At 33.5% G+C, this 27,905-nt stretch overlaps 1 protein-coding gene across 2 annotated transcripts in view; it reads left to right on the top strand.

Moving 5' to 3' along the window:
• Nucleotides 1-27,574, top strand: part of Smox (Smad on X) — a 63,023-nt gene extending 35,449 nt beyond the window's left edge. For both annotated transcript variants that reach the window (XM_069846878.1, XM_069846877.1), the window contains one exon: nt 79-27,574. In XM_069846878.1, the coding sequence (XP_069702979.1) occupies nt 79-202 (124 nt within the window). In that variant the 3' untranslated portion in view covers nt 203-27,574. The remainder of the gene's footprint in view (nt 1-78) is intronic.
• The last annotated feature ends 331 nt before the right edge of the window (nt 27,575-27,905 follow it).

Here is a 27,905-nt window from a genome sequence, read left to right as displayed (position 1 = left end):
CCGTTGAAGACAGCTTGCCAAGTAGTTTCAAATTTGAAGTTTGATTTACTCTTGACATATTGTTCATTATTTCTTTAGGAGGCAAACGGTGACTTCAACTCCATGTTGGATTGAACTGCACTTAAACGGACCTCTGCAGTGGTTAGACAGGGTTCTGACACAAATGGGCTCACCTCGATTACCATGTAGCTCTATGTCATGAAGCAAACCCGTGGTGGGAACTTTAAGACTTATTAGCTGCTGCTAGTTGGAGCTGCTACTAGAAAACTGGATATCCCAGTTCTGCCAGCACCACATGAGAAGCAGGGGAGGAATTTGATGTGGTGCAGAACCTCGCAAGTGCATGTGCGTGGGAGTGTATATACAGAATAGTCATCATGGATTATCGAACAATGATTTGTACATAGAAGCTTTAAAATAAAGAATTATTTAGAAACCAAGACTAAAGGTTGACCAGAGATGGAGCATTGTGATGGAAAATGTTTTCCAATGCTCTCATACAAATTGAACCAATTCTGTTGATTTACTGTAATTGTAAAATAAAAGAAGTAGAAAGTAGGAATATTTTATTACAAGATCGCAATTTGATACAAAATGAAATCTATTATCAATATTTTATCTTTCGAATGATTCAGAAACTTGACAGTCGACTAATATACCGTATTTGCTCGTGTAATTTGCGCCCCCGCGTATTTTGCGCACCCTAATTTTTAAGGGATTATTTTGAACTTTATTTTTGCTCCGTGTATTTTGCGCACACATTTTACGTACATATTTTTTTCAGTGTAGTAGGGATTATGTACATATTTTTTTTCAGTGTAGTAGGGATTTTCCTTCCCTACAGTCCATCGTAGGTCATTCACCAGCAACTGAAGTACCTGCTTCAGAAAGAAACCCCAAAGTCCTGCTACTTTAACAATGCTTGTCCTTGGTAGAGACAAGTTACCGGTATAGAAAATTAGCCCTACCGTAAATACTTGTATTTCAGTTGACTTTCAACACTTCTAATGTGCACTTGTATTTATACAGTATTTCAAGATGGGAAAGAAAAATAACAATTACACCGCGTCATATAAATTGAAAGTGATAAGTTTCGCAGAACAGTTCGGCAATTGTGCAACTCAGAACTCAGAACAGGACCTCTTATTTGAAAAATCCGCATATTTTACGCACCCCAATTTTTCAGTGGCCAAAGTTAATTAAAAACTGCGCAAATTACGCGAGCAAATACGATACTACATTAAATATTGGTTAATTTTACTTTGGATAATTCGAACAAATGTATATTGTCTTCGAAAATTCCTATTCAGACCAATGTTAAAAATTCATATTTAGTTCGAATTTTCGAAGCTTACATTTAGATAATTCGAAACTAGGACTTCAGTTGGTTTCAACGAAAATAATGTCCTATCTGGAATTCTAGAGAAAATGGCAAAGATTTTCGTGGCAATCTCCATTATTATTCCAATAATTCAAATTCTGTTATTAAACTTCATAATAGTAGACAGGTAGTGAAACAGGAAAAGATCGTTGCTACTGTTAAAACAGATTTTGTACTATTATCCAGTGGCTGACGGCAGGTAAGAGTAATGGGTGGGATGTCCAATGCTATCTTTACAGGTGTGTGTCTCCCCCTTCTGCTCACAGTGCTTGTATTTATACCTGGTACCGATTCAGCGTGATTGAGGAGAAGGTGAGTTAGTGGAGGGGAGAGTAGTATGTGATTATTCACCTCATCTGACTTACTGTGCAGCAGGACATTTTACACCGTACAGAGATCTGACTGCACTGAATACCGGTCCACAACTAACCCAATGTCTCCTCAAAGTGAACATATTCTGACAATGGACTTGTCCAGACCACTGTGCATCAAGCTCAACTGGACCAGGTCTGAATACAAGCACTGTACCTACCAGTCAGTAACTTGGAAGATAACGAATTTGTGGAAATCTTCATTGTTGTACATACAGAAGTCTGTATGTTACTGGCTCTTCTGCATTCACAATGTTGAAGTATGGAGCATACACAAGTTCAGTGTTAGCAAAGAAAGTTGAAGTTCTTCTATTGGTAGCCCAATTTTTGTGTAGATGTGGATTACACATGTCAGCAGTTAAGTAACACTACACATTCATTACCCATTTCTATACTCGAGTGTATAATTTTTTTTTTTATGTATGAATTTTCTAAAAAAATAATTTCGTGGTTAATTCGAATTTTGTATATTTTTTATTTTTTTCAAGTTTCCCTTAGAGTTCGAATTGTATTATTATTATTATTTTTTTTGTACAGTGTGCTGCATATACAGTTTACCAACATTATAAAAAGTTGTAGCACACATGTTTTGTGGGGAGACCCGACCTCTCTTTTACACAGGAGGACAATGAATTGGTGCTAATTAAGGCCGATAGTCCCATGCAAATAATGTACCAGTAGGAATAGTCCCATGCAAATAATGTACCAGTAGGAGGTAGTACTGTTCTCCAACCAGGAGATAAACCATGAAAGGAATGTTCTTACTATTGCGTCATCTATTGGAGTGAAGTAGATAGATAATATTAGAATTATAATGTCAGTTTAAAAATTATGCGCTCTCCTGCATATGTTATTTCCTGTATGAAGGGATTAAAAGACCAGGAAATTAACAGTGATCTAATTTTGTAACTAGGATAGTATAAAAATGTGTCTATCAGTGTTACTGTTTGTGCTTTGAAAGATAGCCAATAGAGATACGAGTACCCACGTGTGTGATCTTATGACATCAACATTCATTCACAGCATCACCCCGCTCCGTCTCATTCCCTGGAGACTTTCTCGTGGTTGGAGTACAGTAATATTATATTATATCTTTTATGAAAGCATATGTTGAAAATAATGTCCAATTTTCAGGATGCAAGAATCACATCAGGGAAACTTACAGATTCAGGCAAGAATGTGATATGTGATAAAGATCAGCATTAAGGACTCAAAATGCTGCATTTTTATTCTTAAAATGTGACAGTGTTTCGTGGATTACAGGAAGGAGATCCAGCCACTTAAGTAAATTTTCGTGAGTGGATGCTGCAATCTGTTCACGACTATTGATCCATCTCAATTAATAATGACGGAGGAAGCTTAGTTCTATTTAAGTGCTTATGTCCACTAACCATGAAGTTACTCTTCATGATCATTGACATTCATTTGCACTGCAAAAGGATGTGGTACCGTTCAATGTACATATTTCTGTGTTTCTTCTCCCAATGCTACTGTTATGCTCCTCGTTCCTCGCCCACCTTCCTTCCCCCCTCCCCCTTTTATGTGATAGCTATTAGGTTACGTCCATTTTTGGTTTCCCCTTCAAAAGTTTCTTCAGTGGAACAGTGAAACTCGGAGTGAGACAAGTGGGCAACAGACTAGGAGCTCACATATTCAGTTTTTCTCAGCCCCGATATTCCTTGCAAGGATACGTTTTCGTGTACGTTTTAATGTTTCTCCTTCCATTTCCCTTTCATTCCTAATCCAGGTTCTTCACTATCACACACAGTAATTGGCCCCATTAATTTTGTGATACAGTCAACTCGCAAGGTTTTGCCTGAGACATACTGTGGCCTTTTCTTTTGGTATGGAGTAATATTGACCAGAGATGAAAACCTATATGCTTACTACCAGTAGGAAAATTCTACTGCACATACAGGTGCTATATCATTAGAAGCATTAGAAAAAGTGTTTGATGATTGCGTAATTAGTCATAGATATTCTCCAGCTCATTCCCCAGATTTAAATGTTTGTGATTTTTAATCTGTGAGGGAATTTGAAACAGAAAGTTTATGAATAGCTGGAAAATGAAATCAGAGGAGAGCTGAGAGAACTTACAAATAGAAAGTTGAAGGTGTTTCAGAATTTTCTGTACCGATATGGTTTTTGTATCCAAAAAGGTGGACATCACTTTCAGCCAGTGCTGCTCATCGGAGTGACTACTACCGCGGAGGAATCGGAGATTACGAATAAAGCTCTCCACCGGCGATCTCCAATACTACCGTAGGTGGAACAGGGGACATACAGAGGGATGCGGTGGTTCGGAGCGAAGCAACAGTTGGCTCAAGGACGACCGGCGCGTACGGACTGACGGTAGTTGTGAGTGGAATAAAATGGCACCAAATTGGATATCCGTCGCGTGGAAATTCTTTAATTTAGTTGAAGGTAATAATAAAGTCGCACACTGTAAACTTTGTGGGCGAATTTACTTTGAGGATGGTGGAACTTCGAATTTGTTAGACCGTTTGAACCAATCGCACAATCGCGAACTTGATGAAAACAATTATGCAAAACATTTGATACGATTTCTTTTTAAATTGTTTTAGTGCTATTGTTCCCAAAGGCTCACAGTCTATGAAAAAGTCTTGAAATTTCTCTAAAACGTAACTTTCGAGGCAATAAAGAACATATGAAATATTTACAAGACGACTTGAGTTATATTTTACTGTTTAGACAACTTGAGTTATATTTTACTGTTTGGATTAAAATATTTCTGAATGAAACTAAAGAAACATCTGGTAATAATATAATTACAATTATCCTTAAGTTGATATCCACTTATATTTTTATTACAGAGCAAGAGTGGCGCGTTTTAGAAGAGGCAGTTCAAATACTGACACCCTTTAACACAATAATCACAATCCTGTCCGGTGAAGAATCGCGGAATGAATTATGTTGGACAGTAAACTTTATCCCATTGATAGCCCACGTTTCTTTTGTTTCATTCTGAAACTCCCTTAATATATTTTACGTTAACTAAACCAATTAGAATAATAATTGACAAACCCTGTTTGCGATTAAACGAGAGTTTCTAGGAGAATTAAAGTATAAATATTTACATTAGCTACTGAAAAGCTTTACTTTTGTGTTAGTTTTGCAGTTAGATTGAATGTTATTAATTTGATCAATGACATAAAACTAAAACGGCTTTCCACATATACTATGAATTTCAAAACTAGAAAAAAAATCTGTCAGCTAACGTAGCACTTTAAGCAACAAAAAAACAGCCGAAGAAAGAGAGAGAAACATATAAGAAAGAATAAACAACAACAAATTACAACTTATTTTAAAAGATACGTGGACGTCAGCGGACTCCAATCACTACCTGATCCGATTAAAGGAATGCTCAGCGTAAAGTGTATGTCTGCGCCACAGCACATATACAACCTGTGCGGCATCAATCGGAGATAACCGGAGGTCTCCGATTGAAAGCGCGCAAACAACCGCTCCGGAGAAAACCTAATCATAAGCAGCACTATTTTCAGCATATGCTTTGATAAAAGATAAGATCAACTTAACGTTTTCTTATTATCTCTTACTGGTGCATTATTGGTATAGGACTATAGGCCTAAATCACAGTCAATTCGTTTTACTCCTGTGCTAGAGAGCATTCGGATCTCCCTACTAAACATGCTTGTTACGACCACTTATAATGCTGTTAAGTTGTACTGTATATGCCCTGCACTGTAGTAATGCGTTTCTTCATCTGATTAATTAAAGACACTTCATTCTAAAAGATATGTCGAATCATTAGCCAAATATCCAAGAACTGAGGAAAGTAGTGTGAAAAGTAACACTTTTCCACTACTTTTCTGTCCTCAAATGTACTGAATTGTTATTTCATGCAGCTTTTTACCAACTGAACCTATGAGAATATTCTGTTAATATATCAACCATCTGGTCTTGGATTGGTTCTCTAATAATTCTTTATATATATTTTTTTCTGTTAATGATAAAGTAAGGCTGTTGCAATATTTTAGAAAGATAGTATGAAGGTAATTGTTGATAATCTCATAATGGCTAAAAAAAATAAGTGCTGTTAAAAGGGGTTGAATAATATGGCCACCAACAAAAGCAGAAATGAGAAGAGGAACCTGTAATAACATTTTCAAAATACAACCAATAGATTAGGGGCCAATATCTTTCAGAAGGCCGATTTTATACAGTGTTAATAAAAATATTATCTATGCAGCTGCTGTTTGTGAAACGAAACATATATACTACATTTTCTCCAGATACATGGTCAAGATACTTGTCCACTTGTATTAATTTTCCTAGTGTGTCTGTCTTGTACATTCTCTGAGTTGTTTATTCCTTATTTTACTTATTGCAGATAAAAAGGATTTTTGCTCTGTATGTTACAAGTATGGAGTGGTAGTGGATGTGTGCATGTGTATTTTTTACGCAGGGAAAATCTGTATGTATACATGTTGTTATTATTGAAAATGAAATTTCAGGTTCCTTTGTACAATAATTTTAAGAAGTAAGGAAAGCTTCTGTATATTCTTCGGGAAGTAACTGTCATTAATTGATACTTCGATGTTACGGTACTTTGTGACACCAAGTCCATTAGAAATTCATCACATATGGTTGCTGTAAAGAAGGATTGTTAAAAATGGATGATATGTGAAGAACTTGCCGTCTGAATGTAAGTTGTAACAATGATTAATTAATATTAAGGATACGTGTTATATCTTTATTATGTATTAGTGAGATTTAAATGAGAAACACACAGCCCAGTGATTCCTGCTTAATCCCTTGGGTTTCTTAACCTCTTTGTATAAAACTGTTGTCGAATGTTGGTGCTAATAAAATCGTCAGATTCTCTTAGGGTAGTAAATCTTTCAAGATGCAGATCAAGTCTGCAGGAACTCTCTTTATTTTATATAGGTTTTGTAAATTCACTATTGATAAGTGAAATAGAAAAATTTTAGGTTTACCTCAGATAAATTGAAACCAGTTTTTTCTTCTTTTATATTTACACATATATTGGGTTGTCCATGAAAATTTTGTAAATGCTGTAATGCTTTTGTAAGAATTTGTATAAACAGGTCACAAGTTTACATTATCTCCGTGTTCTGTTTTTGTATAATATATGTGAGGATCCTGTATAATTTTAAATGTAACACATCTCTCTGGAGAAAATCAGGGACACTGTTTTATATTCGTGAATTCTTAGCATATTTAAGATGGAATTTTGTATTATGTCATGGAAGTATTTGCGACATAGTATGGCCTCTGTAGTCAAAAACTCGTTCATATGAAAAATAATAACCCAATTGAGAAAACAATTTATCTGCTGTGTTATCCCAATGATGAGAAAAGTCCAAACGTGAATGTTTCCTCGGATAGTGAAACTTCACTTCTACAGGCTGTTCAGGAAAACAGATTGTTTGAGCTAGGCATATGTTAATGTTTTATATTAAATTTAATTAAATTAGCCTTTTCATCAGTGAAAATAAATTTCCATATGAGCCATTTTTGTTCCAATTAAAAACCTTTGTAGTCTTTGCTTATTTTGATGTTAGTTATAATTTCCTGAGCAACACTAAGTTAATTACAAAGTCATCTCGTGACTTAATAACACATTAATTTGCCACCAGTTCTAAGCAGTTATGCATAGATTTCTGTATAACAGTGGTTCCCAAATTGAGAATTCAAATATTATGAAAATATTTATATTACGAATAGAATTTTAACTGAGACATTTCAGTACACTTTTATTTAGACATTAATAACATATAATTGTTTTAAATTTATGAAGCTGTACATTTGTTCATTTAATATGGTAGAAATGGAGTTCAGTGAAGAATTTTTATAGATGCCATATGGTTAAAAATTGTGCAATCTTTTATCTTTGTTATTTGTCCCCAACTATGAGTGTGCTAATACCAAGAAGCGTAGGTCACTTAGTTTGTGAGAGACTATCCAGAGTGTGCCATGAGCAGTAGATCAGTATTACACCCATAATGAATGATGATAATGGAAAATTGTTGGGATGTCTCAGGGGAACTGGAGTACCCAGAGAAAACCCTTGTGTTGCCTGGATCACGAATTTGTCCAGCACAAGTTATAAATTCAGGGTGACTTATAAGCCCAGTGTGGTTAAAAAAAAATTGTTCAACTATAATATATCAGAGGGTAATAAAATTAAGTTCCCCGAATTTTGTAATAAAAACACAATATTAACTACATTAGTTACAATAAAAGTTGGAAGTGGAATGATTCATATATGAAGGGTACATGGGAATAACGATCAAAGTCCATTTTAGAAAGTTTCGAGAAAAACGAATTTTAAAGTTTAAGCACTTAATACTTTGTTATGTGTGTATTTAATAGAAATTGACATAGTGGAATGTCAAGAATGATGATTTCTTATTACTAGCTAGACCACATGATAGTACTTTCTTTCCACTATAAGATAGCATTATTAACTCAATTTCGATTTTTGATGGACTTTGATCGTTTTTCCCGTGTACCCTTCATATGGTATATGCATCCTGGGGAAATGACACTGCACTGGTCCATAATTACATTACTCATTCTTCCATACATCACCCCTCTTGAGTTTTCTCTTTTTCTTTATTTCACTATTTTTTCTTTTCTATCTTCATTTTTGCTTCCTTTCTCCATTTCTTCACTTCTTTATTCTTTCTTACGCATTTTCTTGATTCTTCTATTTCTACTTTTATCTTTTCATTTTCCCTTTTTTTCTCTATTATTTTCGTTTTTGTTTTTCTTCTCTATTTCTTGATTGCTCTGTTTCTTCTTTTGCCGTTTTTCCCTTCTTTCTCATTTCTTGATTGCTCTATTTCTTATTTTCTTTATTCATTTCTTCTTCCTCGTTGCATTTCTTGATTTCTGTATTTCTTCTTTTCTAGTTTAGTGTTTCCTTTCTCCATTTTTGTTATTATCTTTTACTTTTTTTTCCTTTTTGTTTTTATACATTTCTCTATTTCTTTGTTTTTTCCACTTTCTTCCTCCATATTTTATTTCTATATTTATTCTTTTCTTATTTGGTGTTTCCTTCATTCTCCTTTTCATTTTTGCTTATATGTTTCTTGATTTTCGCATGAATTCGCATACATTAGAGGCTAATTGTGTCCATAACAAAGAAATAACAAGAGAAAGAAGAAATGAATATCTTCTTAGGACTATATTATTTTCATCTGCATTCTTTTATTTTTTTATTACAATATTTCCATTCGGTAAGACTGACAACGATACTATATTAGAAGACGAAGCTGCTTCAATTCGTGAGGTGAAAAAATTCATATGCAAAATTGACCATGAAATAAGAATTTCAGTCGAGAGCTTAGACAAGTGACAATATATTCTCACAATAACAACCTTGTATACAAAATGAAGAACGATACTTTCAACACCCACTATAAGGTGGATTTCATAATTCATTTCTGCTTGTGCCACTATAAGCAGCATTATGGGCTGTCACTTGGGAGTCAGACTCCTGTATATGCGGGATCTGGAAAGCAGAAATGTAAGATGGTAACAGTGTTTGTTTCTTGGAGTGTGGGATGGAAAACTGCTGGACAGGTAGTGCTATGTGCTCAGGTACATTATGATTAAAAATCATTTTCACCTGATGTTCTCATAGCCATCTCAAGATCATTTAAAAATGTTACATGTATAGACTAAACAGCATTTCGGAAGGCGGTTAGCTTCTATATGCGCCGTAGCATTTCTGGTATGTGATGTCACAAGCTTGTACAGTAGAACCAATCAGAATCAGTCTATAACAAGCACTGCCCGAGTTCGTTTGTTCACGTGCGAGTGTTTCAATACATTGAATAAGTAAAACTAACATTTACTGTGTGTATGTAAGGTAAATAAATGGAAGAAGAGACTGTAAAAAGACAAGTATTACACAAACAGGCGCGGAAAATAATGTTTAAGTTGTATAATTATTTTAAAAACGTTAACGAGCAGAACGCTGCCGGCCATCTTGATGCTGACAGCAACGTTGCTAACATGCAAGAAATGACTGCAGAAGCATGTGGTGTGAGATTGAGAACCGTGCAAAGAATATTGTTAGTGAAAGAAAGAGGGTTTGTTTGGTGTCTTGCTTACAGTAATCAACGGCTAAGGTCATTATTGTCTTTTGATAATTTAAATTCTCTCCTGCGCTATTTGTATTGCATGTGCTCGTGAAGTACGATGTGGCAATGTTGTACGCTGCCTTACTCTCTCTATCTGTCTCTCTCGATGCAAACGCTAGCAGACAACTGCCTTCCGAATTGCCGTCGACTCTAGTTGCCCTGGTTCTTTGCTTCCGATGTTCTCACAAAATCACATCAGTGTACAAATACAGATTTTAACATATCCATGTGGACAGCTTTCTCCATACTGAAAAATGAAACCAGCTTTGTCTTTATGCTTGAGAATGCCTGTTGAACTTTTCAGTCTTGAAGAGAAAAAGTTGGGTTGATTGTTGCTTTAATTCAGTGTCTCTTCTATATATGAAACTCATACATACTATTCTCCGATAGAAAAAAGAGCATAGAGATGTGCCTTTTCTGATGTCTTAAACACAGCAAACATTCATATGATTGTATTATTATTATTATTTTTATGTGAGAAGATAAAAGCTGTTAATTGTCAGATGTGCATCATGATCTTCAAGAACAGTTTTACATTAGATCGTGTCAGAATTCATTTGCACAAACTCCAGGTAGCTATATTGATCTGTGAATTGTCAGCTGCACATCAGCGATTATCATGACAGTTTTACATGCATCTTCAGTCAAAATTTTTTGTTCGAATTCTAGGTAGCTACAGTGATCTGTGAATTGTCAGTTGCACATCAGCGATTTTCAAAAACAGTGTCAGGAATTTTTGTCGTATTTTGTCCATTCAGTTTGTTAAACCACCAGAATGTAAATTGTGTTCAATTGACATTTCACCATATTTGAAACGTCTGATCCTTAATGGCTCGTTTTTAGGTATTGCCTTAGTCTCAGCTGCCATTCTCCCCCCTCCCCCATATCGAAAGAAACAAACATTTTTGATGCAGTTATATTGTTCAGAAAAATTTGTCGTCCAAATTGAGTAAAATTATCACCAAAATAATATGCTCACACTCAAAAAATGTAATTAATATTGATTGACCTGATATAATTGTTATGCTGCATGGCAGACTGTTAGTGAATGCTGTAGTCAATGCTAGTTGTATCCGAACCCCGAACAATGCATTGTTAGTACTTATCAGTCAATTATGGAAAGTATTGGGTACACTTTTAAGAAATTTTGAAACTAAATGCAGCTAACTGCGATCTTCATTATGTTAAATGTAAGACATTCTTAGATCAGTGCAAATTTTGTGAATGTAAGCTAGCTATCCGTTGTTTTTTCTGTTTGGTTGAACTTTTTTTGTCACATCTGTTTTTATAAAATTATCCTTTTAATTTAATAAAAAACGAAAGAGATGCAGATTATGGTTACAATTAAGACAGGGCATATAAAGTATGAATTTACTATCATGGAAGAAATTACTTTGCAATTGTTTGTATATTGTGTTAATGAATATGATATGATATGATATATTTTGTCACAGCACTTCTTTACATATAATGGTGTACCTCACATTTCTGTATCCGGTGCCACCATTAACATATTACAGTAACACATTATTTGCAGTACGCGTCTACACAAATACTCCCAATTACACTATATACCTTTTTTTTTTTTATTACTTGTTCAATCTCCCCTTCAGTATTTCTCCTACCTTTCATTTGCTATTCTCTATTTGATCATTAATCGTAATATGTCTAAAATTATATATGCCTTTCAAACCCCCTTTTTCCTCTAACTACTATTCACTAAAATTTCAATTTCACTTATTCTCTATAAATTATCATATTGAATTATTTGCCCTATTTGTTCTTTGACCTTTTCTCCTATCTTTCTCCTATATTCATTTACTGTTCCAACGTTCAAATGTTAGTATTAATTTTATGCTGTCACTTGTTCATTTCTCTTAACCCTTTTTCACTATTTTCACTCATTCCTATTTGCGTTCACTTTCACTTTCTCACTATTCCACTTACACCTAATCCTTTCGCTTTACTCTCATTTCCTATAAATGCTTATATTTATCTCTACACATCAGCTTATACACTTTCTCTCTCCCGTATACTTCTCTATCATTTACAATTTCCCTTTACTAGCACTTTTTTGATCACATCCCCACATTTTTCAATCATATCTAATACCTTTGCTATATCCTCAGCTGTCGCAGGTTCTGACCTTTCTTTACTGTTCGTCTCTGCTTTATTTCTATCTCTGTCTTTCTTTCTGTTTCTTTCTTCTTCTTTTATTCCTCTTTTATTTCCTCCCCCCCCCCCACTTTCACTTTCACATCCTAGATTTCCACTTACACTCGCACCCTTAATATTTTCACTACTTTCTTCCCTATCACTTCCTGACTCTTGGTTTCTCTTTTTAGCGCCACTTGCCTTTTTTCTAGCGCCCGTGTTTCTTGTTCCGTTATTGTCAGCATTCCTTCTGGAGTGCGCTAACCTTACCGCCATCGTATGGAGACTAGGAATCCGCTTACGCTGCATGATCACGTTACACTTATCTTCTCCTTGTTGTGTCATAACCTTTACACTTCCTGTGTTAATGAATAATGAAAAATGAATTTTATGGCAGTACATATTCATTTCTCATGAAAGTTTATAAAATTTTATTGTGGGAGGTATGGAGTGATGAGAGACAAATGTATTAAAAAATATGGGAACCACTGTTGTACAGGATTTTGTTAAAGTCTCCAAGCGTACTTCGAATTCTCCATTGTATTATGTAATGACAAAAACAGAATGTATCTTCACAGTTTGTTGAAATCACTCCTTGACATTGGTTCGTGGTAAAATTAGAAAACAGTGCAGCTTTTACATTTTGAAGATAATAGTTCATTGATGACTGGTGTTGCTTGGTGTCTTTTTACATTAAGGCTCGTAGATCTGAAGTCACCATGCAACACTTTCACCTTCATGGTGCCCTTGTGCTTTCAATTTGATTCTTTATTATATGAAGCATTATATAAAGAATTTAAATTCTTTCTTCAAAATTCTTGTGTGCATTGATGATGTGTTTTGTACATATACTCTATTTCATTAACGTGAACAGCCTACAGCTAGTACAAGGAATTATACTATATTGTTGAAGACAACTGCTTTCTTTAGATTCAGATATTTCTTAATGAATAGGCAGCTTGGAATATTGTCCAGCTTGTTTAATTGAAGTGTACAATTTCTGTTATGTGCCAGAAATATTGATTTAATTATGTATACTACCTCTGCATTTGTGATTCTTACACACAGCAGTGCCATAGTAAGTTGATTTTATGTTCTTTTGTCTTTTGCCTCTAAATGCCAGTCATGTATAGTTTGTAATAATTATTCTTGTTTAGTGAAGTTCCCACATTCACGTTTAATAGATTACTTATTATGCAATAAGTCTATTAGTTCTATTAGATATTCTTTTATAATGAACTATGTTCATATTTTTTAGATGAATTAAATATAAACAAATTGTTTTATTTTGTCGTACTGTATGTGAAATATAAATTTCTGTTTTCTAACTGATTTTAGGTTTATTTGTTCTTTAGTAAGTGCTTTATTTTGTGGTCTTATTGTATTAATGTTTTGTCTTTTAGGTATCTTTAGTGTTGAATTCCTTTACTGATGTAACAGAGAAGCAATGTGTATGCTTTAAACTTCTGTTGAAGTATTGTATTGAGTTTGATATATCGTGAATTCGAGATTTTATAAAATTAGACAAGGGAAAAGTTCTAGTAATTCTGACGGAACATTGTAATATAAACGAACAAATTGAATAGACTTATGAGGGTAGCAGATGCACATGTAGTTTCATGGCAACCGAATGGATGAAAATGTTTAAGGTATTTATTACTAGCAAGTATAACAGTTTAATTTTCCTGTTACTCGGGAAGAAAGCTTGTCTTAATTTAGCTTATGAAATAGCTAATATTTCTCACTACATTACGGCAAAGTATGCTCACTTGCACACCTCTCGTTAAACTATCTTGAACTAAGCATTCTCTGTTAATCAGAGAATGTTATCATTAAGAAGTCGACCTGGATAGCACAGCAGTTGGTATAGCGCTGGCCTTCTGTGCTTGAGGTTGCAGGTTCAATCCCAGCCCAGGTCGATGGCATTTAAGTGTGCTTAAATGTGACAGGCCCATATCAGTAAATTTACTGGCATGTTAAAGAACTTCTGCAGGACAAAATTCTGGCACACTGGCAATGCTGATATAACTTCGGCAGTTGCGAGCGTCATTAAATAAACCATTATTTTTTTTTTATCATTAAGAATTTTACATTGTTGTGAAATATACCTACAGATCTTAATGTTTACAATCTTAAATTACGATGAAGGTGGATTCTACAAGATTTCATTTATTGCGAATGTTAGATGAGTCATGTCTTAAAAACAAATGTAATGAAATTTTAAACATGCAGGTCGTTAATGTGGCAAAAGAAAGAAACATTGCATTTCAAATTTAGGAGGAAAAAAAGTGAAATGATCATCTTTGTGAGATAAGACTTTTTTTTTTACACAAAGATGAAGAAACATTATTATTATTGTTTTATGCATTTTAATTAAAAATGTGTTGGAAATGGGAACGTTAATGTTGTAAAACATTAGTATTTTGAAATAATTTTGGTAAAAAGAAGACAAAAAATGACTTGGGAGAATATATATACTTTTATTATAATGAATATTGTGTGAGAAGTTAATTGGGAAGTGTTAAACAAGACTTTTAATTAACTTTTTTTCCATATGTTGATATTTAAGTACGTAGTCTTTTGAATTGCTCAGATGAAATACTTTGTATTTTACATAAGGCTATCTGTGTATTCTTTTCATAGGACAATCCATTAAGTTCTGTAATGTATCGAAATGGTTTAAAATAGAATGTTATAGCAAAAAACAAGTAATGATTTAAGTCGGTACTATATTTGAAAACCATTTTATTGGTCGTTTTATACTACTGAAGCATATTTTGATTTTTTTTTATGACACCAAAAATGTAGCACTGATTATTTATGAATGTCAAAGATCATAATAAAAATAAGAAAATCGACGGAGAAGGGATGTAATTGCTGTAGAAATGAATTATTATGAAACAGCAACGTAAAAAGATTTTATCTTGTAAGAAATGGAAGGGGGGAAGTTTACGAACAGATGCTTGTTCTGGTGTCCATTTATAGAGCATTATTTTAATAACTGGAACACTTTATTATTATTCCTGCAGTGTAGTGTGGTTGGTTTTTAATGCCAAATACTTGCCCTTTGTATCTTCTCAGCTGGTCTGAGCTTGATTGATTGTCATCTTTAATTTGTGCATCTTGTATGTGTATGTCGCTATACAACTTTCAACATGCACTTCTAGATTTTTTCAGTTTCTTTACTTTTCTCGTTATCATACTCCCATCATATTTTGCCACTAATTTCATCTATTTCCCTTTCCCCATTCCATGAACTCTCGTCTTGAAGAAAATTTCATACTGAATGAAGTAGATGCAGAATTCCGAAAGCACTGCTTCATTACCATCCATATGGCAAAAGATCTCTAGGCCGTCCAAAGAAGAGATGGACTGAAAATTCTAGTTTGAGACCGTAACAGGCCACTTGGCCTAATACTTGTTAGGAAGATGATGATGATGATGATGATGATGATGATGAAGTAGACTGAATCACAGTAGTAAGTATGCAGTAACAAATTTTAAGTTACTGTTTGTAAATTTATTATTAGGAACACTAATGAGACCATTTCGAACTATTGGATATTGAATTTGCATCCCATTTTAACAAATGATTATTAGGTTCTGAAAATGTATGCTACAGTGGAAGTGATGAATTATACACTTACTGTATTTTGAAAAAATACGTATTCTTCAGATGACTACTACCCATCTCATGGCACCAAATCAGAACATTGTCCATCACAGATGGAAGTGTGTCCACTGTTAAGTCATTAATTACTGGCAACTGCTATTTTCCAATGACTTAAGTTTGCAGGTCTGTAACTTATACCTTATTTTTAAGAAATCGCCACAGGACAGTGTGTTCTCTTTGGAAGATCATACAGTTGCAAGCATCGTGACTCATCACTCTGCTTGACTCTTCTGCTACTAAGGGAGTAATTGGATTATCCCACTGATGATTTTTTAGTATTGTTTCCATTTTTGTCCATATTTATTTTCTTATATTCCTTGTATTTGTCTGTTATATGTCTGCTAACATTTTGAAATAAGAATAACATAATCTATTTTAAGAAGTAATCCACTTTATTCATATGGGGTGATATGGTTACCCCGTTGGTAGTCAGTGTCATGAAAATTCCAGGATATTAAATGAAATTTATAGCTTAATTTTCTTAATTTATGGGTTTGTCTGGTTTCAAATTATTATCTTGTGTGTTATTTATGTCATTATTCATATTGTTATTTATATTACCATGATCTTTGATTTTCAAATTTTTTTTATTCCCGTGTGTTATGGTTATTCTAAAAGTGATTTTGTTAGAAATAATTATTTTGTTTACGACCATCGTAGTATAGGTGGTGTTCAAATATTTGAATTTCAACAAAGAAGTCAGTTTTGTTTTATTGGATTTACTGTACATTTTTATTTATTTATTTATTTATTTTTAGAAGTTTTTATAGAGATTATAATATTATTTTATTTTAAAAGAAATCTTTGAAAATGTTCATGGTTGTATAGATTGTATTCCAATATTTAAATTTCAACAAATAACTGAAATGATTTCCAATTTATGTTATAGTACTGTGACATTCACAGCTTACAGCTTTGTTGTCCACTGTGTGAAAACTATATAATTTTGAGAAGTTTGTCTTGAAATGGAAGTGACGCAAGCTTAAATTTACTGTATATCGGTATAGTGTCACCAGTAACATATCTAAAGTATATCTAAATTTTTTTAATTTTGGTGTATGTTTTCAACAATATGGAACGGGACTTTTGAACCAACCTGTATTTTTTAAAAATAAGACGATTATTTTACATTTTCTGGAGGTCTACAGTCAATAATACAGAAATTGTTAAATATTCCAAATTCTTAACAAAGATTGGTGTATGATTTTGATGGGGATAATTGTATTACCACCCTTGGTAGCAGGAGGGTTAAATTCACATCACTGCACTGCACCTTTGGATGGATGCAACGTTTGCAGACATGCTGTCACTGTAATTGCTTCATGTCGTTTTCAAAGAAATGGAAAGATAATATTGCACATCACACAGTAAGTTCTTGAGAATTCAGAAGGCTCTCATTTACTTTCTATGGGTTAATATCAGACCAAAATAGATAGGCCTATTTGTTAACATATCTGCTCAAATGAGCCCTGATTTATATGCAAAATGGATATTGCATGCAAACATAGTTTTCTTCAATTATCATGAGTTGATGACAATAGTAATCACTTAACATGTATTTGTTAGTGCATATAATTCCATACTTTAAGATTTATTTACATTGCATGGATATTTCCCTATTTCAGTACAAAAAATAGCATATTTTAGACATATTATGATGTATGTTTTCTTTTGTAAAAAAAAAAAGGTGTATTTCGAAGCTTAATCAATAGGAATGATTCACACCCTTAGAAAACTTGGCATTACGTTTATTTAACTTATTTTGTTGTAGTACCACGTAAGTCAGTATATCTGAAACAGTAACAAAAATGGAAGCACAGTATTCTCTGCTCCAAGAATCCTTGTCCTTAATTCAAAATGTTATTTATGCTTTGACCCCGAAATACATGGAATTGCAAAAAACATTAATGAAAAACTTCAATCAATGCTTGACACAAATTTTGGATACCATTCTGTTTGTAAGATAGCAAAATTGTTACATGGGGAAGCAACAGGATTAGCAGAAGAGTTGACACAAGTAAAAATATAAGAGTTTATCCCATGCACCTTTGACTTCTTGTGATGTGGAGAGGTTATTCTCAGTATACAAAGATCTGTTTTCTGATAAGCATAGGAGCTTTACTATGAAAAACATGAAGATGACATTCATAGTTTTCTGTAATTCTCAGCTTTAATGTGGATAAAACATATAAATTTTATACTTAAATAATATTAAACTCTAGTTAATTGTTTAACTGAATTTTGTGCAATGTACAAGGTTTTACATGACTTTAAACAAATTGTACATGCATCGAGGTTTAAAAAAACTGCTGTCTTTTTACTCCATTTCAGAGTAAAAACAATTACGACCTGTTATTTTTCCAAAATTTATATTGCATATATAATACATATTTTAAAATTTTATAAAGCGTATTTGCTTGCATATTTCAGGCTTTATAAATGCATATAAATCCGGACTCTATTCATCATTTGAAGTCTTGCCCCTAATAGGGATCTAAGCTCCAATTCTATTCTTTTGAGAAATTTAAGAAAAATTAACTGGAGCTAGATCCTTCTTCCACAACGAACAAACTTCGGCTTTGGAATTTCAGCCTGATGTAGTTGCTATAGCTACCGACAGATGTCCCCATATGATAGAGAAACTATCATAGATTCCTATTCCACTAATAACTCGTTTTCGACGATTGTGGTGCTTAGATCCCTATTTGGGGTATTTATCAACAAGTTTCCAATTACAGATGTCATTGGGACAAATAGTGAGAAAGTCTTAGCAGAAGGGAAGTCTCTATGCTGCCTTGCATTGTCTGGATTTTATATGGGAACAAATGCACAACTTATTTCGGTTAGACTTGTCAGGTGGTGAACAAATTTATTTGGACGTCTTTGGAATCCTGCAGCGATGGTCTTTACCATCCTAAGCATTTATATCCATCTTTGCTGCATTAGGATCAGTACCGTGCTTTTGGAATGAGTAGCCATAGTCTTAATTCTGTTCAAACTCTGAGCTAGCACTGTAGAGCCATTACTGAAGTGCAGCTCTAAAATTGTTATTCTCTGGTTCTGTGCTCCAGGACTCTTCCTATCAAATTTCCCGACGATCTTGATTGCAATTCTTAGGTGGTTCCTGATGTATGAAAAACCTTTTATGTATACATCTTGGTTACACAACTTTTAACACTGTATCACTTCGGAATATGTATGATAAGAACTTTCTTGTGTTAAATTTTAACGTACCTTGTTAACATGTTTCGACCTATTTTCGGTCATCTTCGGAACTTCCGAAAATAGGTCGAAACATGTTAACAAGGTACGTTAAAATTTAACACAAGAAAGTTCTTATCATACATATTCCACAAAAAAACCTTTTATTTCAAGTAAATTTATACATCTAAATCATATATTCATCTTATTTTGCGTATTACGCAAATTTTGGGTTTTGATCTGAAAGCAGAATTGTGACGAAACTTTGTAAGTTTCCTTTAATTTGTACCATGATTATACATGGGGATGCTTGAGTGAATGACGTTAATTCAAGTACATGCCATTGAATCAAAAAAATATATATTGCAATGTCCTTGATTTTCTTACATATAGCTGTGTGAGAAAGGTTCGTTCATTGGAAAAATGTTTCACTTGCCCAAGGTGTAACTCATCTGCTTCCATCAGTAATGTTTAATAAATATTCCTTCACTTAAATACCTTTTGAATCGAGAAACTTTCCAAATAGAGTATTAACTCTTTAAGAATTCATTTTGTAGTACATCCAGTAATTGTAGCTCTGTCCAATCCTGAAATTGAGAACCTTCAATGTACAGCAGAAAATGAGAATAAGAGATAATAATACTATAAACTTTATTCTTACGAATTCCCAATAATGCTTTTGAGTAAGTAAGACTTTTGTATCTTCTCTTTTTTAACAGCAAAAGAACTGTTCATCATGGAATGAACATTTTTGTACTTGTTGAGCTTACCCTGAAGGGAACATTGCCTAGGCAACACTAACACTTTACTCTTGCTGCCTGATTATTTGAAGATAGTAGAGATAAGAAGAGGTTGTGTGTGGTTACTTCACCATGTTGATCATTACAGAAAACATTGGCTAAAACAAATTAATTTGCCCATGGTCTAATCAATGGCGTGAATTTTTAACAAGTTTCATAGAAATTATATTGTTATCAATCTTAAAAGGTCATTAGTTCTGGAAACATAGACATAAATCGCATGGTGATTTCATTAACTTTCAAAGAAAATGATTCTTAGATCAGATACCATATTATCGTACTGTCCACATTTTATATACACACAAAATAGGGGAGGGAAATCTCTTGCAGAAAAGCCATCTGTTTCTGACCTTTGCCTGGAGATATGTTATCATCCTGGACGAAGTGCAGCTACTGAAGTCATATGCCAATGTATACTATGTTATGTTGTCAACAGTTTAATAACTCCTTATTTCTGTATCCATACATACCCTCGTCTTAATCTGCTGAATATTTGTTACTAGAACATTGTTTTTGTACATCCTGAAAGAAAAGCTTCACTAATGTAAAATAAAGAAGTTTTTTTTATTTATACACAGCATTTATGTGTAAATGTGGGCATTGTTTTCTGGTGCTTTATGCCTACACACACACACACACACACACACATGTGCGCATGCTGCAGTATTACAGTTGTCTTTAAGTATGCAAAGGGAATTGTAGTAGGAAATTTTAAACATAGAAGAGGCAGAAAAGTTACTGTTCTTGCTCTCTTTTTAGCATGCTAAAAATTGTTCTACGTATATGTACATAGACTTCCCCCTGCCTAGTTCTTGAAACAGCTTTTATAATGGCGTGTTAAGATTTTAGTTGTAAAATATAAACAAAAAAACATTGGAAGCAGATATAAGATTTGACTGTTAGGAAAATCGTATGTATCATTGTTACAAATTACCTCTCATATTATTTCAAGTTGTATGAATCTTCTAACCTCTTGAAAGTGGTGTGAGTAGAATAATTGAGCAAAATGCAACTGATAGATCTTAAGTATGTAAAGAACAGTGTTTGCATCTTATTTGAATTTGACACACAAATATAGCAACTATGCAGATTACTTGTAAATACTTTGTTAATAACACTACAGATCAACAGAATTTAGTAAGTTAGTTATTTTAGGTGTTGTTTTGTACTGCAGTAAAATGATACTTTGACTTTTACAACTTACTTGAATTTGACAAACTATGCAGACTATTTCTAAATAATTTGTTAATAACACAGAAAATCAACAGAATTGAGCAAATCAGTTATTTTGTGATGCTGTTTTGTTTGTACTGTAATAAAAAGTATCTTCACGTTTTTGAAATTTTAATTATGAATCTGAAACATCAACCTGATACAATCTACAAACATTGTGTCTTCTTACAATACAATGTAAGTCGGTTATAGATTAATAACAACGTTGTATTCTTTATGGTAATTGTGCACATACTTCTAGTCAAGTATTTTTTCTGTATGTCATTTTATAACTATTACAATGTTGCAATAATCAAATATCTATTTATTTGTTATGTTTTTTCTATGTGTAGTTATTGGTGAACTTTGATTACTGTACAAGTTCAGTATGGCAGTTGTAGAATATATATTTTGATTGATATATATATATATATATATATACATTTTATTGGCCATTTCAAGCTTTTACACAGTTTCAAATTTCTTTCATACGCAGTCTATAATTATGTTTTATTTGTTTGACTATACCATTTGCTGATTTTTATACATGTGATCCTGCTACACACATATATGTATAGAATACATCATTTTGCTCAATTGTGTGTGCATTTTGCATTGTTATACTTCACTTTAATTAAGATATATGTTTTTCCACTGTTACTTCAAAATTTTACATGCAAATAGATTAGAATATACGCAACTATTTTTTTCATGATACACATTCATGGAACTTATTTTCAATAAGCTAGAGCAGGCCTGCACAAGGTTTGCGCTCTCTGAGCCAGCTCACAGCTCATGAGCGGAATGCGGATATTAGCTGCGCTCTGTTATGAGGGTGGACTGGAAGAAGGGGTGATCTCGTACAAAATGTACACAAAAGAAAGTACTATTACGAGTACTTATGAAATAAATTCCCTTTCAGTGTTTGCAAAACTATCTTGGACTATTATTAATTAATAAAGAAATATTTCTTTACAGAAGTAATAGAAATTCTATAGCTACTTAAATGTACAATATCATTTTGTTATATTTTTATTTATCAGTACATCAAAACGAGGTTTTATGCTATTGGCAGCTGAAAGGAACAGTAGCCTACTGATCGTAATGAAACATCAGTTACAGATGTTCGATGTCTGCCTTTATTAAAGTTGATAACAGAAAATGTTGCTCACAAATATAAATGTTGAGCCAAACATAGCAATCATTTTCACAGTCAGCCTGTGTAGTCGTGGATATTATTGCTAATGTTTAGTCTTGTAAAACTCAACCAGGCTAGTAGTATTATTCAAACGATCTTTAGCTCTTAGGTCACATTGAAGATCAATAAGTTCGAGCTGTAAATCGTTAAATGTTAAACGTTATGTTCCGTCTTTTAGATTCCTCCATACTGTACTGTAGCAGTAGGTAAGCAACGTGAAACAGTTACTGAGAATAGCCCTACACACTGCACTCCACTAGATAGCTGAGTGGTCGTTTCCCTCTCCTCTACCTATAGCAAGTCTGTCATTATGACGTATCTTCCTCTCCGTTTCAGTGAGCAGTAAACACCGCTCTCTCGCTCCGAAAGAGCGCGTGCACTCGTTGAGCGCTGTTTGTGCAGGCCTGAGATAGAGCTTTAATGTTGCTGCATTTGGTTTCCGTTATACAGGGTGATTCAGACCACCCGTAACAGTAATTTATTTCGGAAACTAATGCATTAAAATTTTCGAGAAAAAATATTCATTACTAAACCACATGTGAACTTTCACTTGAGCTTGATTTCATTAATCAGCTCTAACAGGAAGTAGGGTCAGTGGCGTATCACTTTAAAATTTCAAATGGGAGTATGGGTCAAATAGGGTACCATTTGATAGAGCTCTTCAAAACAAACAACTTTCATAGAAACGTTTTTATTAATTCCTATTCTTTCAATGAGAAAACGTACGAAAAGGCAATGGGTGATTCAGACCACCTGTAAGTCATTTGTTTCGGAATCTAGTGCATTAAAATTTTCGAAACAAAAATATTTATCACTAAACCACATGTGAACTTTCACTTGAGCTTGATTTCATCAATCAGCTCTGACAGGAAGTAGGGCCAGTGGCGTATCACTTTAAAATTTCAAATGGCAGTCCGGGTCAAGACTAGAAGAAGAGTACGGATATGTGCTGCTCAGAACGGCAGACAGTTTGAACATTTATAAAAATTAATGGAATCGTCCAGTCTTTCAGTAAAAGTCAACATTAATTGTCTTGTTTACATTTTCGTCTTTTAACATTTCTCAATATTGATGACATCTTTCTGTGTGTTTTCTCATTGAAAGAATAGGAATTTGTGAAAACGTTTCCTATGAAAGTTGTTTGTTTTGAAGAGCTCTATCTAATGGTACCTTATTTGACCCGGGCTGCCATTTGAAATTTTAAAGTGATACGCCACTGACCCTACTTCTTGTTAGAGCTGATTAATTAAATCAAACTCAAGTGAAAGTTCACATGTGGTTTAGTAATAATTTTTTTTTTTTTTTTTTTTTAATGCATTAGTTTCCGAAATAAATTACTCTTACGGGTGGTCTGAATCACCCTGTATAGGAATGTGCAATATGATCAATGGGATTCACGTCATTTGCAAAAGGCAGATATAAGAAAGTAAAATCGTAAGTTGCTAACAAGTGGATGGCAGCTAAATATTAATTCAGAGGACATTTCAAAAAAACTGTGTAAATAGAAAAGACTATATACCTTCAGTAGAGATGATGTAGTTGTTTACTCGATTGGTAACCGGTGCTAAAGTGAATCATTTTTATATCGAATGCTATGTGAGGAATCAGTGACTGTTAACTACCTGTCAGTAAATTGTCACTTCAGTCAAAATTCTGAATAAATAATGCTTTAAATAATTTTAAAAAAGTGTTGAATGTTTACTCAAACCAATCACTAATTTCTTATTTTTGGTAAGCTATTATTGTCCATTAACTGTGATTCATTCTTAGTGTTGACCACAAACACACAAAAATATATATCTGTAGGTGTGTATGTGCATGTGCGTTTGGCAAAAAAAGCAACACTGAAATGTTATTTAATTGCGTTGGTGCAGTGTGAGTTCAAAATGTGTACCATCACGTGCAACACATTGTTCATAACATTTCCGAAGATTGTTGAATATGTTTATGAACAAAGGCTGCTGTAAGGACACCAAAAATGACATTATCTTCACGGGTAATTCGGGAATATTTGTAGGTGGAACATCTGTCTTTAAAACTGATTCCTTCAACATGCTCCATATGTAGACATCTGGAGTGTTGAGATGTGGGGAGCAGGAAGGTTACAGGAATGAAGATCCACGAGAAATTAGGCGATCTTCAAAGAGTCGTTGCAGAAGGGCAAGTGAGTCCCTCTAATTGGGGGCTGTAGCTCCATCTTGTTGCATCCATTGTCATTGGAGTGGTAAGTTTTTGGCATGGCAAAAAACTGCGTAAATCCCGCACAAATGGGGTAATAATGAAGTTTCTGTAGAGTATCTGGTTTACTATTTTTGGATTCTGTGCAGCATCCTCGACGAAATAAGGGCCTAATCAATATTCCATGACCGGACACGACACATAAATCTTAACCCGTGCACTGTGCAGTGGTTTCTGTATAACATCAAGACATTCAAACCTTAAAAAACGAGTTGTTTGTCGGTTTATGTAGCCATCAAGGTAAATATGGCTTTGATCTGAAAACTATATGTTTCAGAATAAATATGAATCCTGATACGTTATAGACAACACTCGGCTGCAATACTATAATTAGGCTGGCTCATCCCTTTCTGTTAGACGCTTAGCAACTTGAATATTGTATGTAAATCCACCCAGCTGAACAGACCTATTGCTCAAACCAAGTAACACTTGTTGGAGAAGTCGTCCATGATTCTCATTTGTGGTGACAGTTCTTAGGCACCCTGTTGTCCCCTTTCATGGACATAAAACTGATCCCATATGATGGAGCTTGTCTAAGACAGCTAACATTGTTCTTTTATTTGGTGCCTCCTTATTAAATCACTCCTCGTACTGTTCTTTAACGTGAAGCAAACTTGGTCCATTCTGACATCCTGACCGGAAATAATGTTCCATGAAAAACACCTCCTCTGTTGTGAGAACCATAATTGCAGAAATCAACACAACACTGAATATACAATATGTCAAACTATTTATTACTTACTTATTTACTTACAAATGGCTTTTAAGGAACCCGGAGGTTCATTGCCATCCTCACATAAGCCCGCCATCGATCCCTATCCTGTGCAAGATTAATCCAGTCTCTTTCATCATATCCCACATCCCTCAAATTCATTTTAATATCCTCCCATCTACGTCTCGGCCTCCCCAGAAGTCTTTTTCATTAAGTGTTAAGTACAGGAACGCCATTTCGTAATTTCAATTAAGAAACAGGCCAAACGAATTATCTTTTCATCAAAAATGGATGCTCCCTGGCCAAATTGTCGTATTTTATAATTGTTTAAATGCAACAGAAGTCTTGCTAAACATGATATTGTTGAAGTACTACGAAATGGCGTTCCTGTGCTTAATAATTACCTGTACAGCTCCGGTTTTGTTGAGAGTTCAACTCAAAGATATGATCCCATTCCTGACTATAAGAGAATAATGGCCTGCGGTATATAAAGTTCAAGCAAACAGCATTCTAAATGAAAACTTTCTGAAGAAGACTTGAACGTGTTCTGCATTTTTTTCTATTTACTTTCCCTAATACATGGAAAGTTGCATCGTACGAGAAAAACACGGGATGTCTATATTAAGTTTTTCCAAGACACTGTCAGAAAAAGCCAGGCTTATCTTCAGTTGAGATTCGCTGTGTTCTTTTAATTTTATATGCAAAACATAATGAATTGCACTGCGAGGAAGTTGGACTTACAAACTTCCTTGTCAAACTCATTTTCTTGAGCTTCTTGTAAATAAGATTTGAATTCGTCCACATGGCTGTAGCTTTGTGGAATTATTAACAGTTTGTTTATTTTTCAATCCAGCTATGACTCCATGGTAACCACATCATTTTTATTTAAATTGCAAAAGGTGCACTACCAATCCTCGGTAAACCTATTCATCTTTGTCCTATACATTTTCAGTTATGACGATTTCTTTTATTGGTGTTTTAAGCTGGAGAGAGAGGGGGGGGGGGTTGTGTGCGGTTTTTTTTTTTATTATTGTGACGTGTACTACCACCTGTTAAAATATTAGATCATTTTTGTCACACTCAATATATGTATAAATGAAACTGATCATGAGAATATTGGCTTGCCAGTATGATCCACTAATACCAACAACAATAGCCTCAAAATTTTAGTTTTTTTAGGCGAAATCTCTTGAATATCAATTTCACAATTACGTACTTTTAAGGAATGTGCGTCTTTATAGTATGGAAGGATTTTGTATTATGATTGTTTTCCTCACTTTATATATCTACTATTACTAACTACTATTACATTCAGCAGAATTAATTTCATAATGACATCTGTCGTTATTTATTTATCAGAGCTTTCTCAAATCGAAGGCTGCCATTAATGGAAATGTAATATTGAAATGGTCAATAATATTCATTTTAAAATGCAAATGAGCAAACATAATCTAGTGAATAAAATAATGTTAATTCATTGAAAATGTGGTCATTGTTGCTCTGAAAAATATAATTTTATTTAATGTTACCCTCTATGTTATGAATGAGAAAACTGTAGATAACATGTCCATTTTCAGGTTTGAACATTTTTATTTTTTATTTTCTCTTACTTTATATACTTAATTGAAGTTCAGTCTTTCATAATAGGTTGATGTTTGAGGTTCAAACAGTTTAAATTTCATTCGTTCATGCAAGGTACTGGCGAAAAGTAATGTTCCAAATGGATATAAATTAAGATGGCATTGTAAATACAATTAATCCTTTTTAAATTTAAGCATTATTGACTATCTATTAATTGTGCCAAGAATGAATTGAACACACGAACGCTAGTAAAATGAGTGACTTGGTGATGAAATAATAATGATATTGGATTGTGCTTTCATTGACATGTTTAAAAGTGTTTTTTTTATGTAGCTATTGATAGAAACATTTGTTTCACAGTAGGAATACAGAATAAAATGACTGGATTGAAAGTCACAGCATCCAGTTGGATGTGTGAATGACTAGGAAACTTAAGTGAGTGAATATTTTGTAATTGTTATTTAATTTTTTTTTGTATGAAAGCTTTCTTTTCACTTGCAGAAATATTACAAGTTTATTCTTACTAACAAAGGATAAAAGTTATGTTCCGTGTAATATAATATACTTCAGAAAGAAGAATTTTCAGTAAGAGTAATAATGCCGGTTTGTTCATAGCTATTTATTGAGACAGTTCTAAATTACCTTTGTTGTACATTTTTCCATTCACATCTCACTGGATGCAACAAGTATATAACGAAATATTTAAACTACGAGAATCCTGCATATGAAAAATATGCAGGAACCACATTTTGTATTATCTAGATACGCAATTTGTAACTTTTTTGAACAAGTGTTGTAGTGTAAATATTTATAAATAATGTAAAGATATGCCTCTCTTTTACACAAGGGCATATTTTTTGTCAAATATGAAATGAAAATAGGGTTTCTGTAATTTTATCTCTTTTTACCATTTTTAATATAAACCCTGCAAGTCCTAGATGCATTCATTTGCTTTCAGTTTCTAACTGGTTGTCATGAAGTTGACATATAAGCACATTTAAGCATATCAAATCCTATGGCATTGTCTGCTTTCATATATTCACTTTTTCATGCTAGCCGTTTTGTTTTCAAGCAGCAAATAATACAAGTTACTGTAATGTGAACTTCCTTAACAAAAATAATTGCTGGTATAAAAATGGCTACATAATAAATTCAGGATGAAAATACTGATTATAAAAATGTTTTGGAATTCATTGCATGCATTTAGAAATGCTATAACAGACATATC

Source organism: Periplaneta americana, chromosome 15 (assembly GCF_040183065.1).
Source record: "Periplaneta americana isolate PAMFEO1 chromosome 15, P.americana_PAMFEO1_priV1, whole genome shotgun sequence".
Lineage (NCBI taxonomy): Eukaryota > Metazoa > Arthropoda > Insecta > Blattodea > Blattidae > Periplaneta > Periplaneta americana.
The sequence above is the reverse complement of the archived record's forward strand: the minus strand, read 5'-3'. Positions and strand labels throughout refer to the sequence as shown.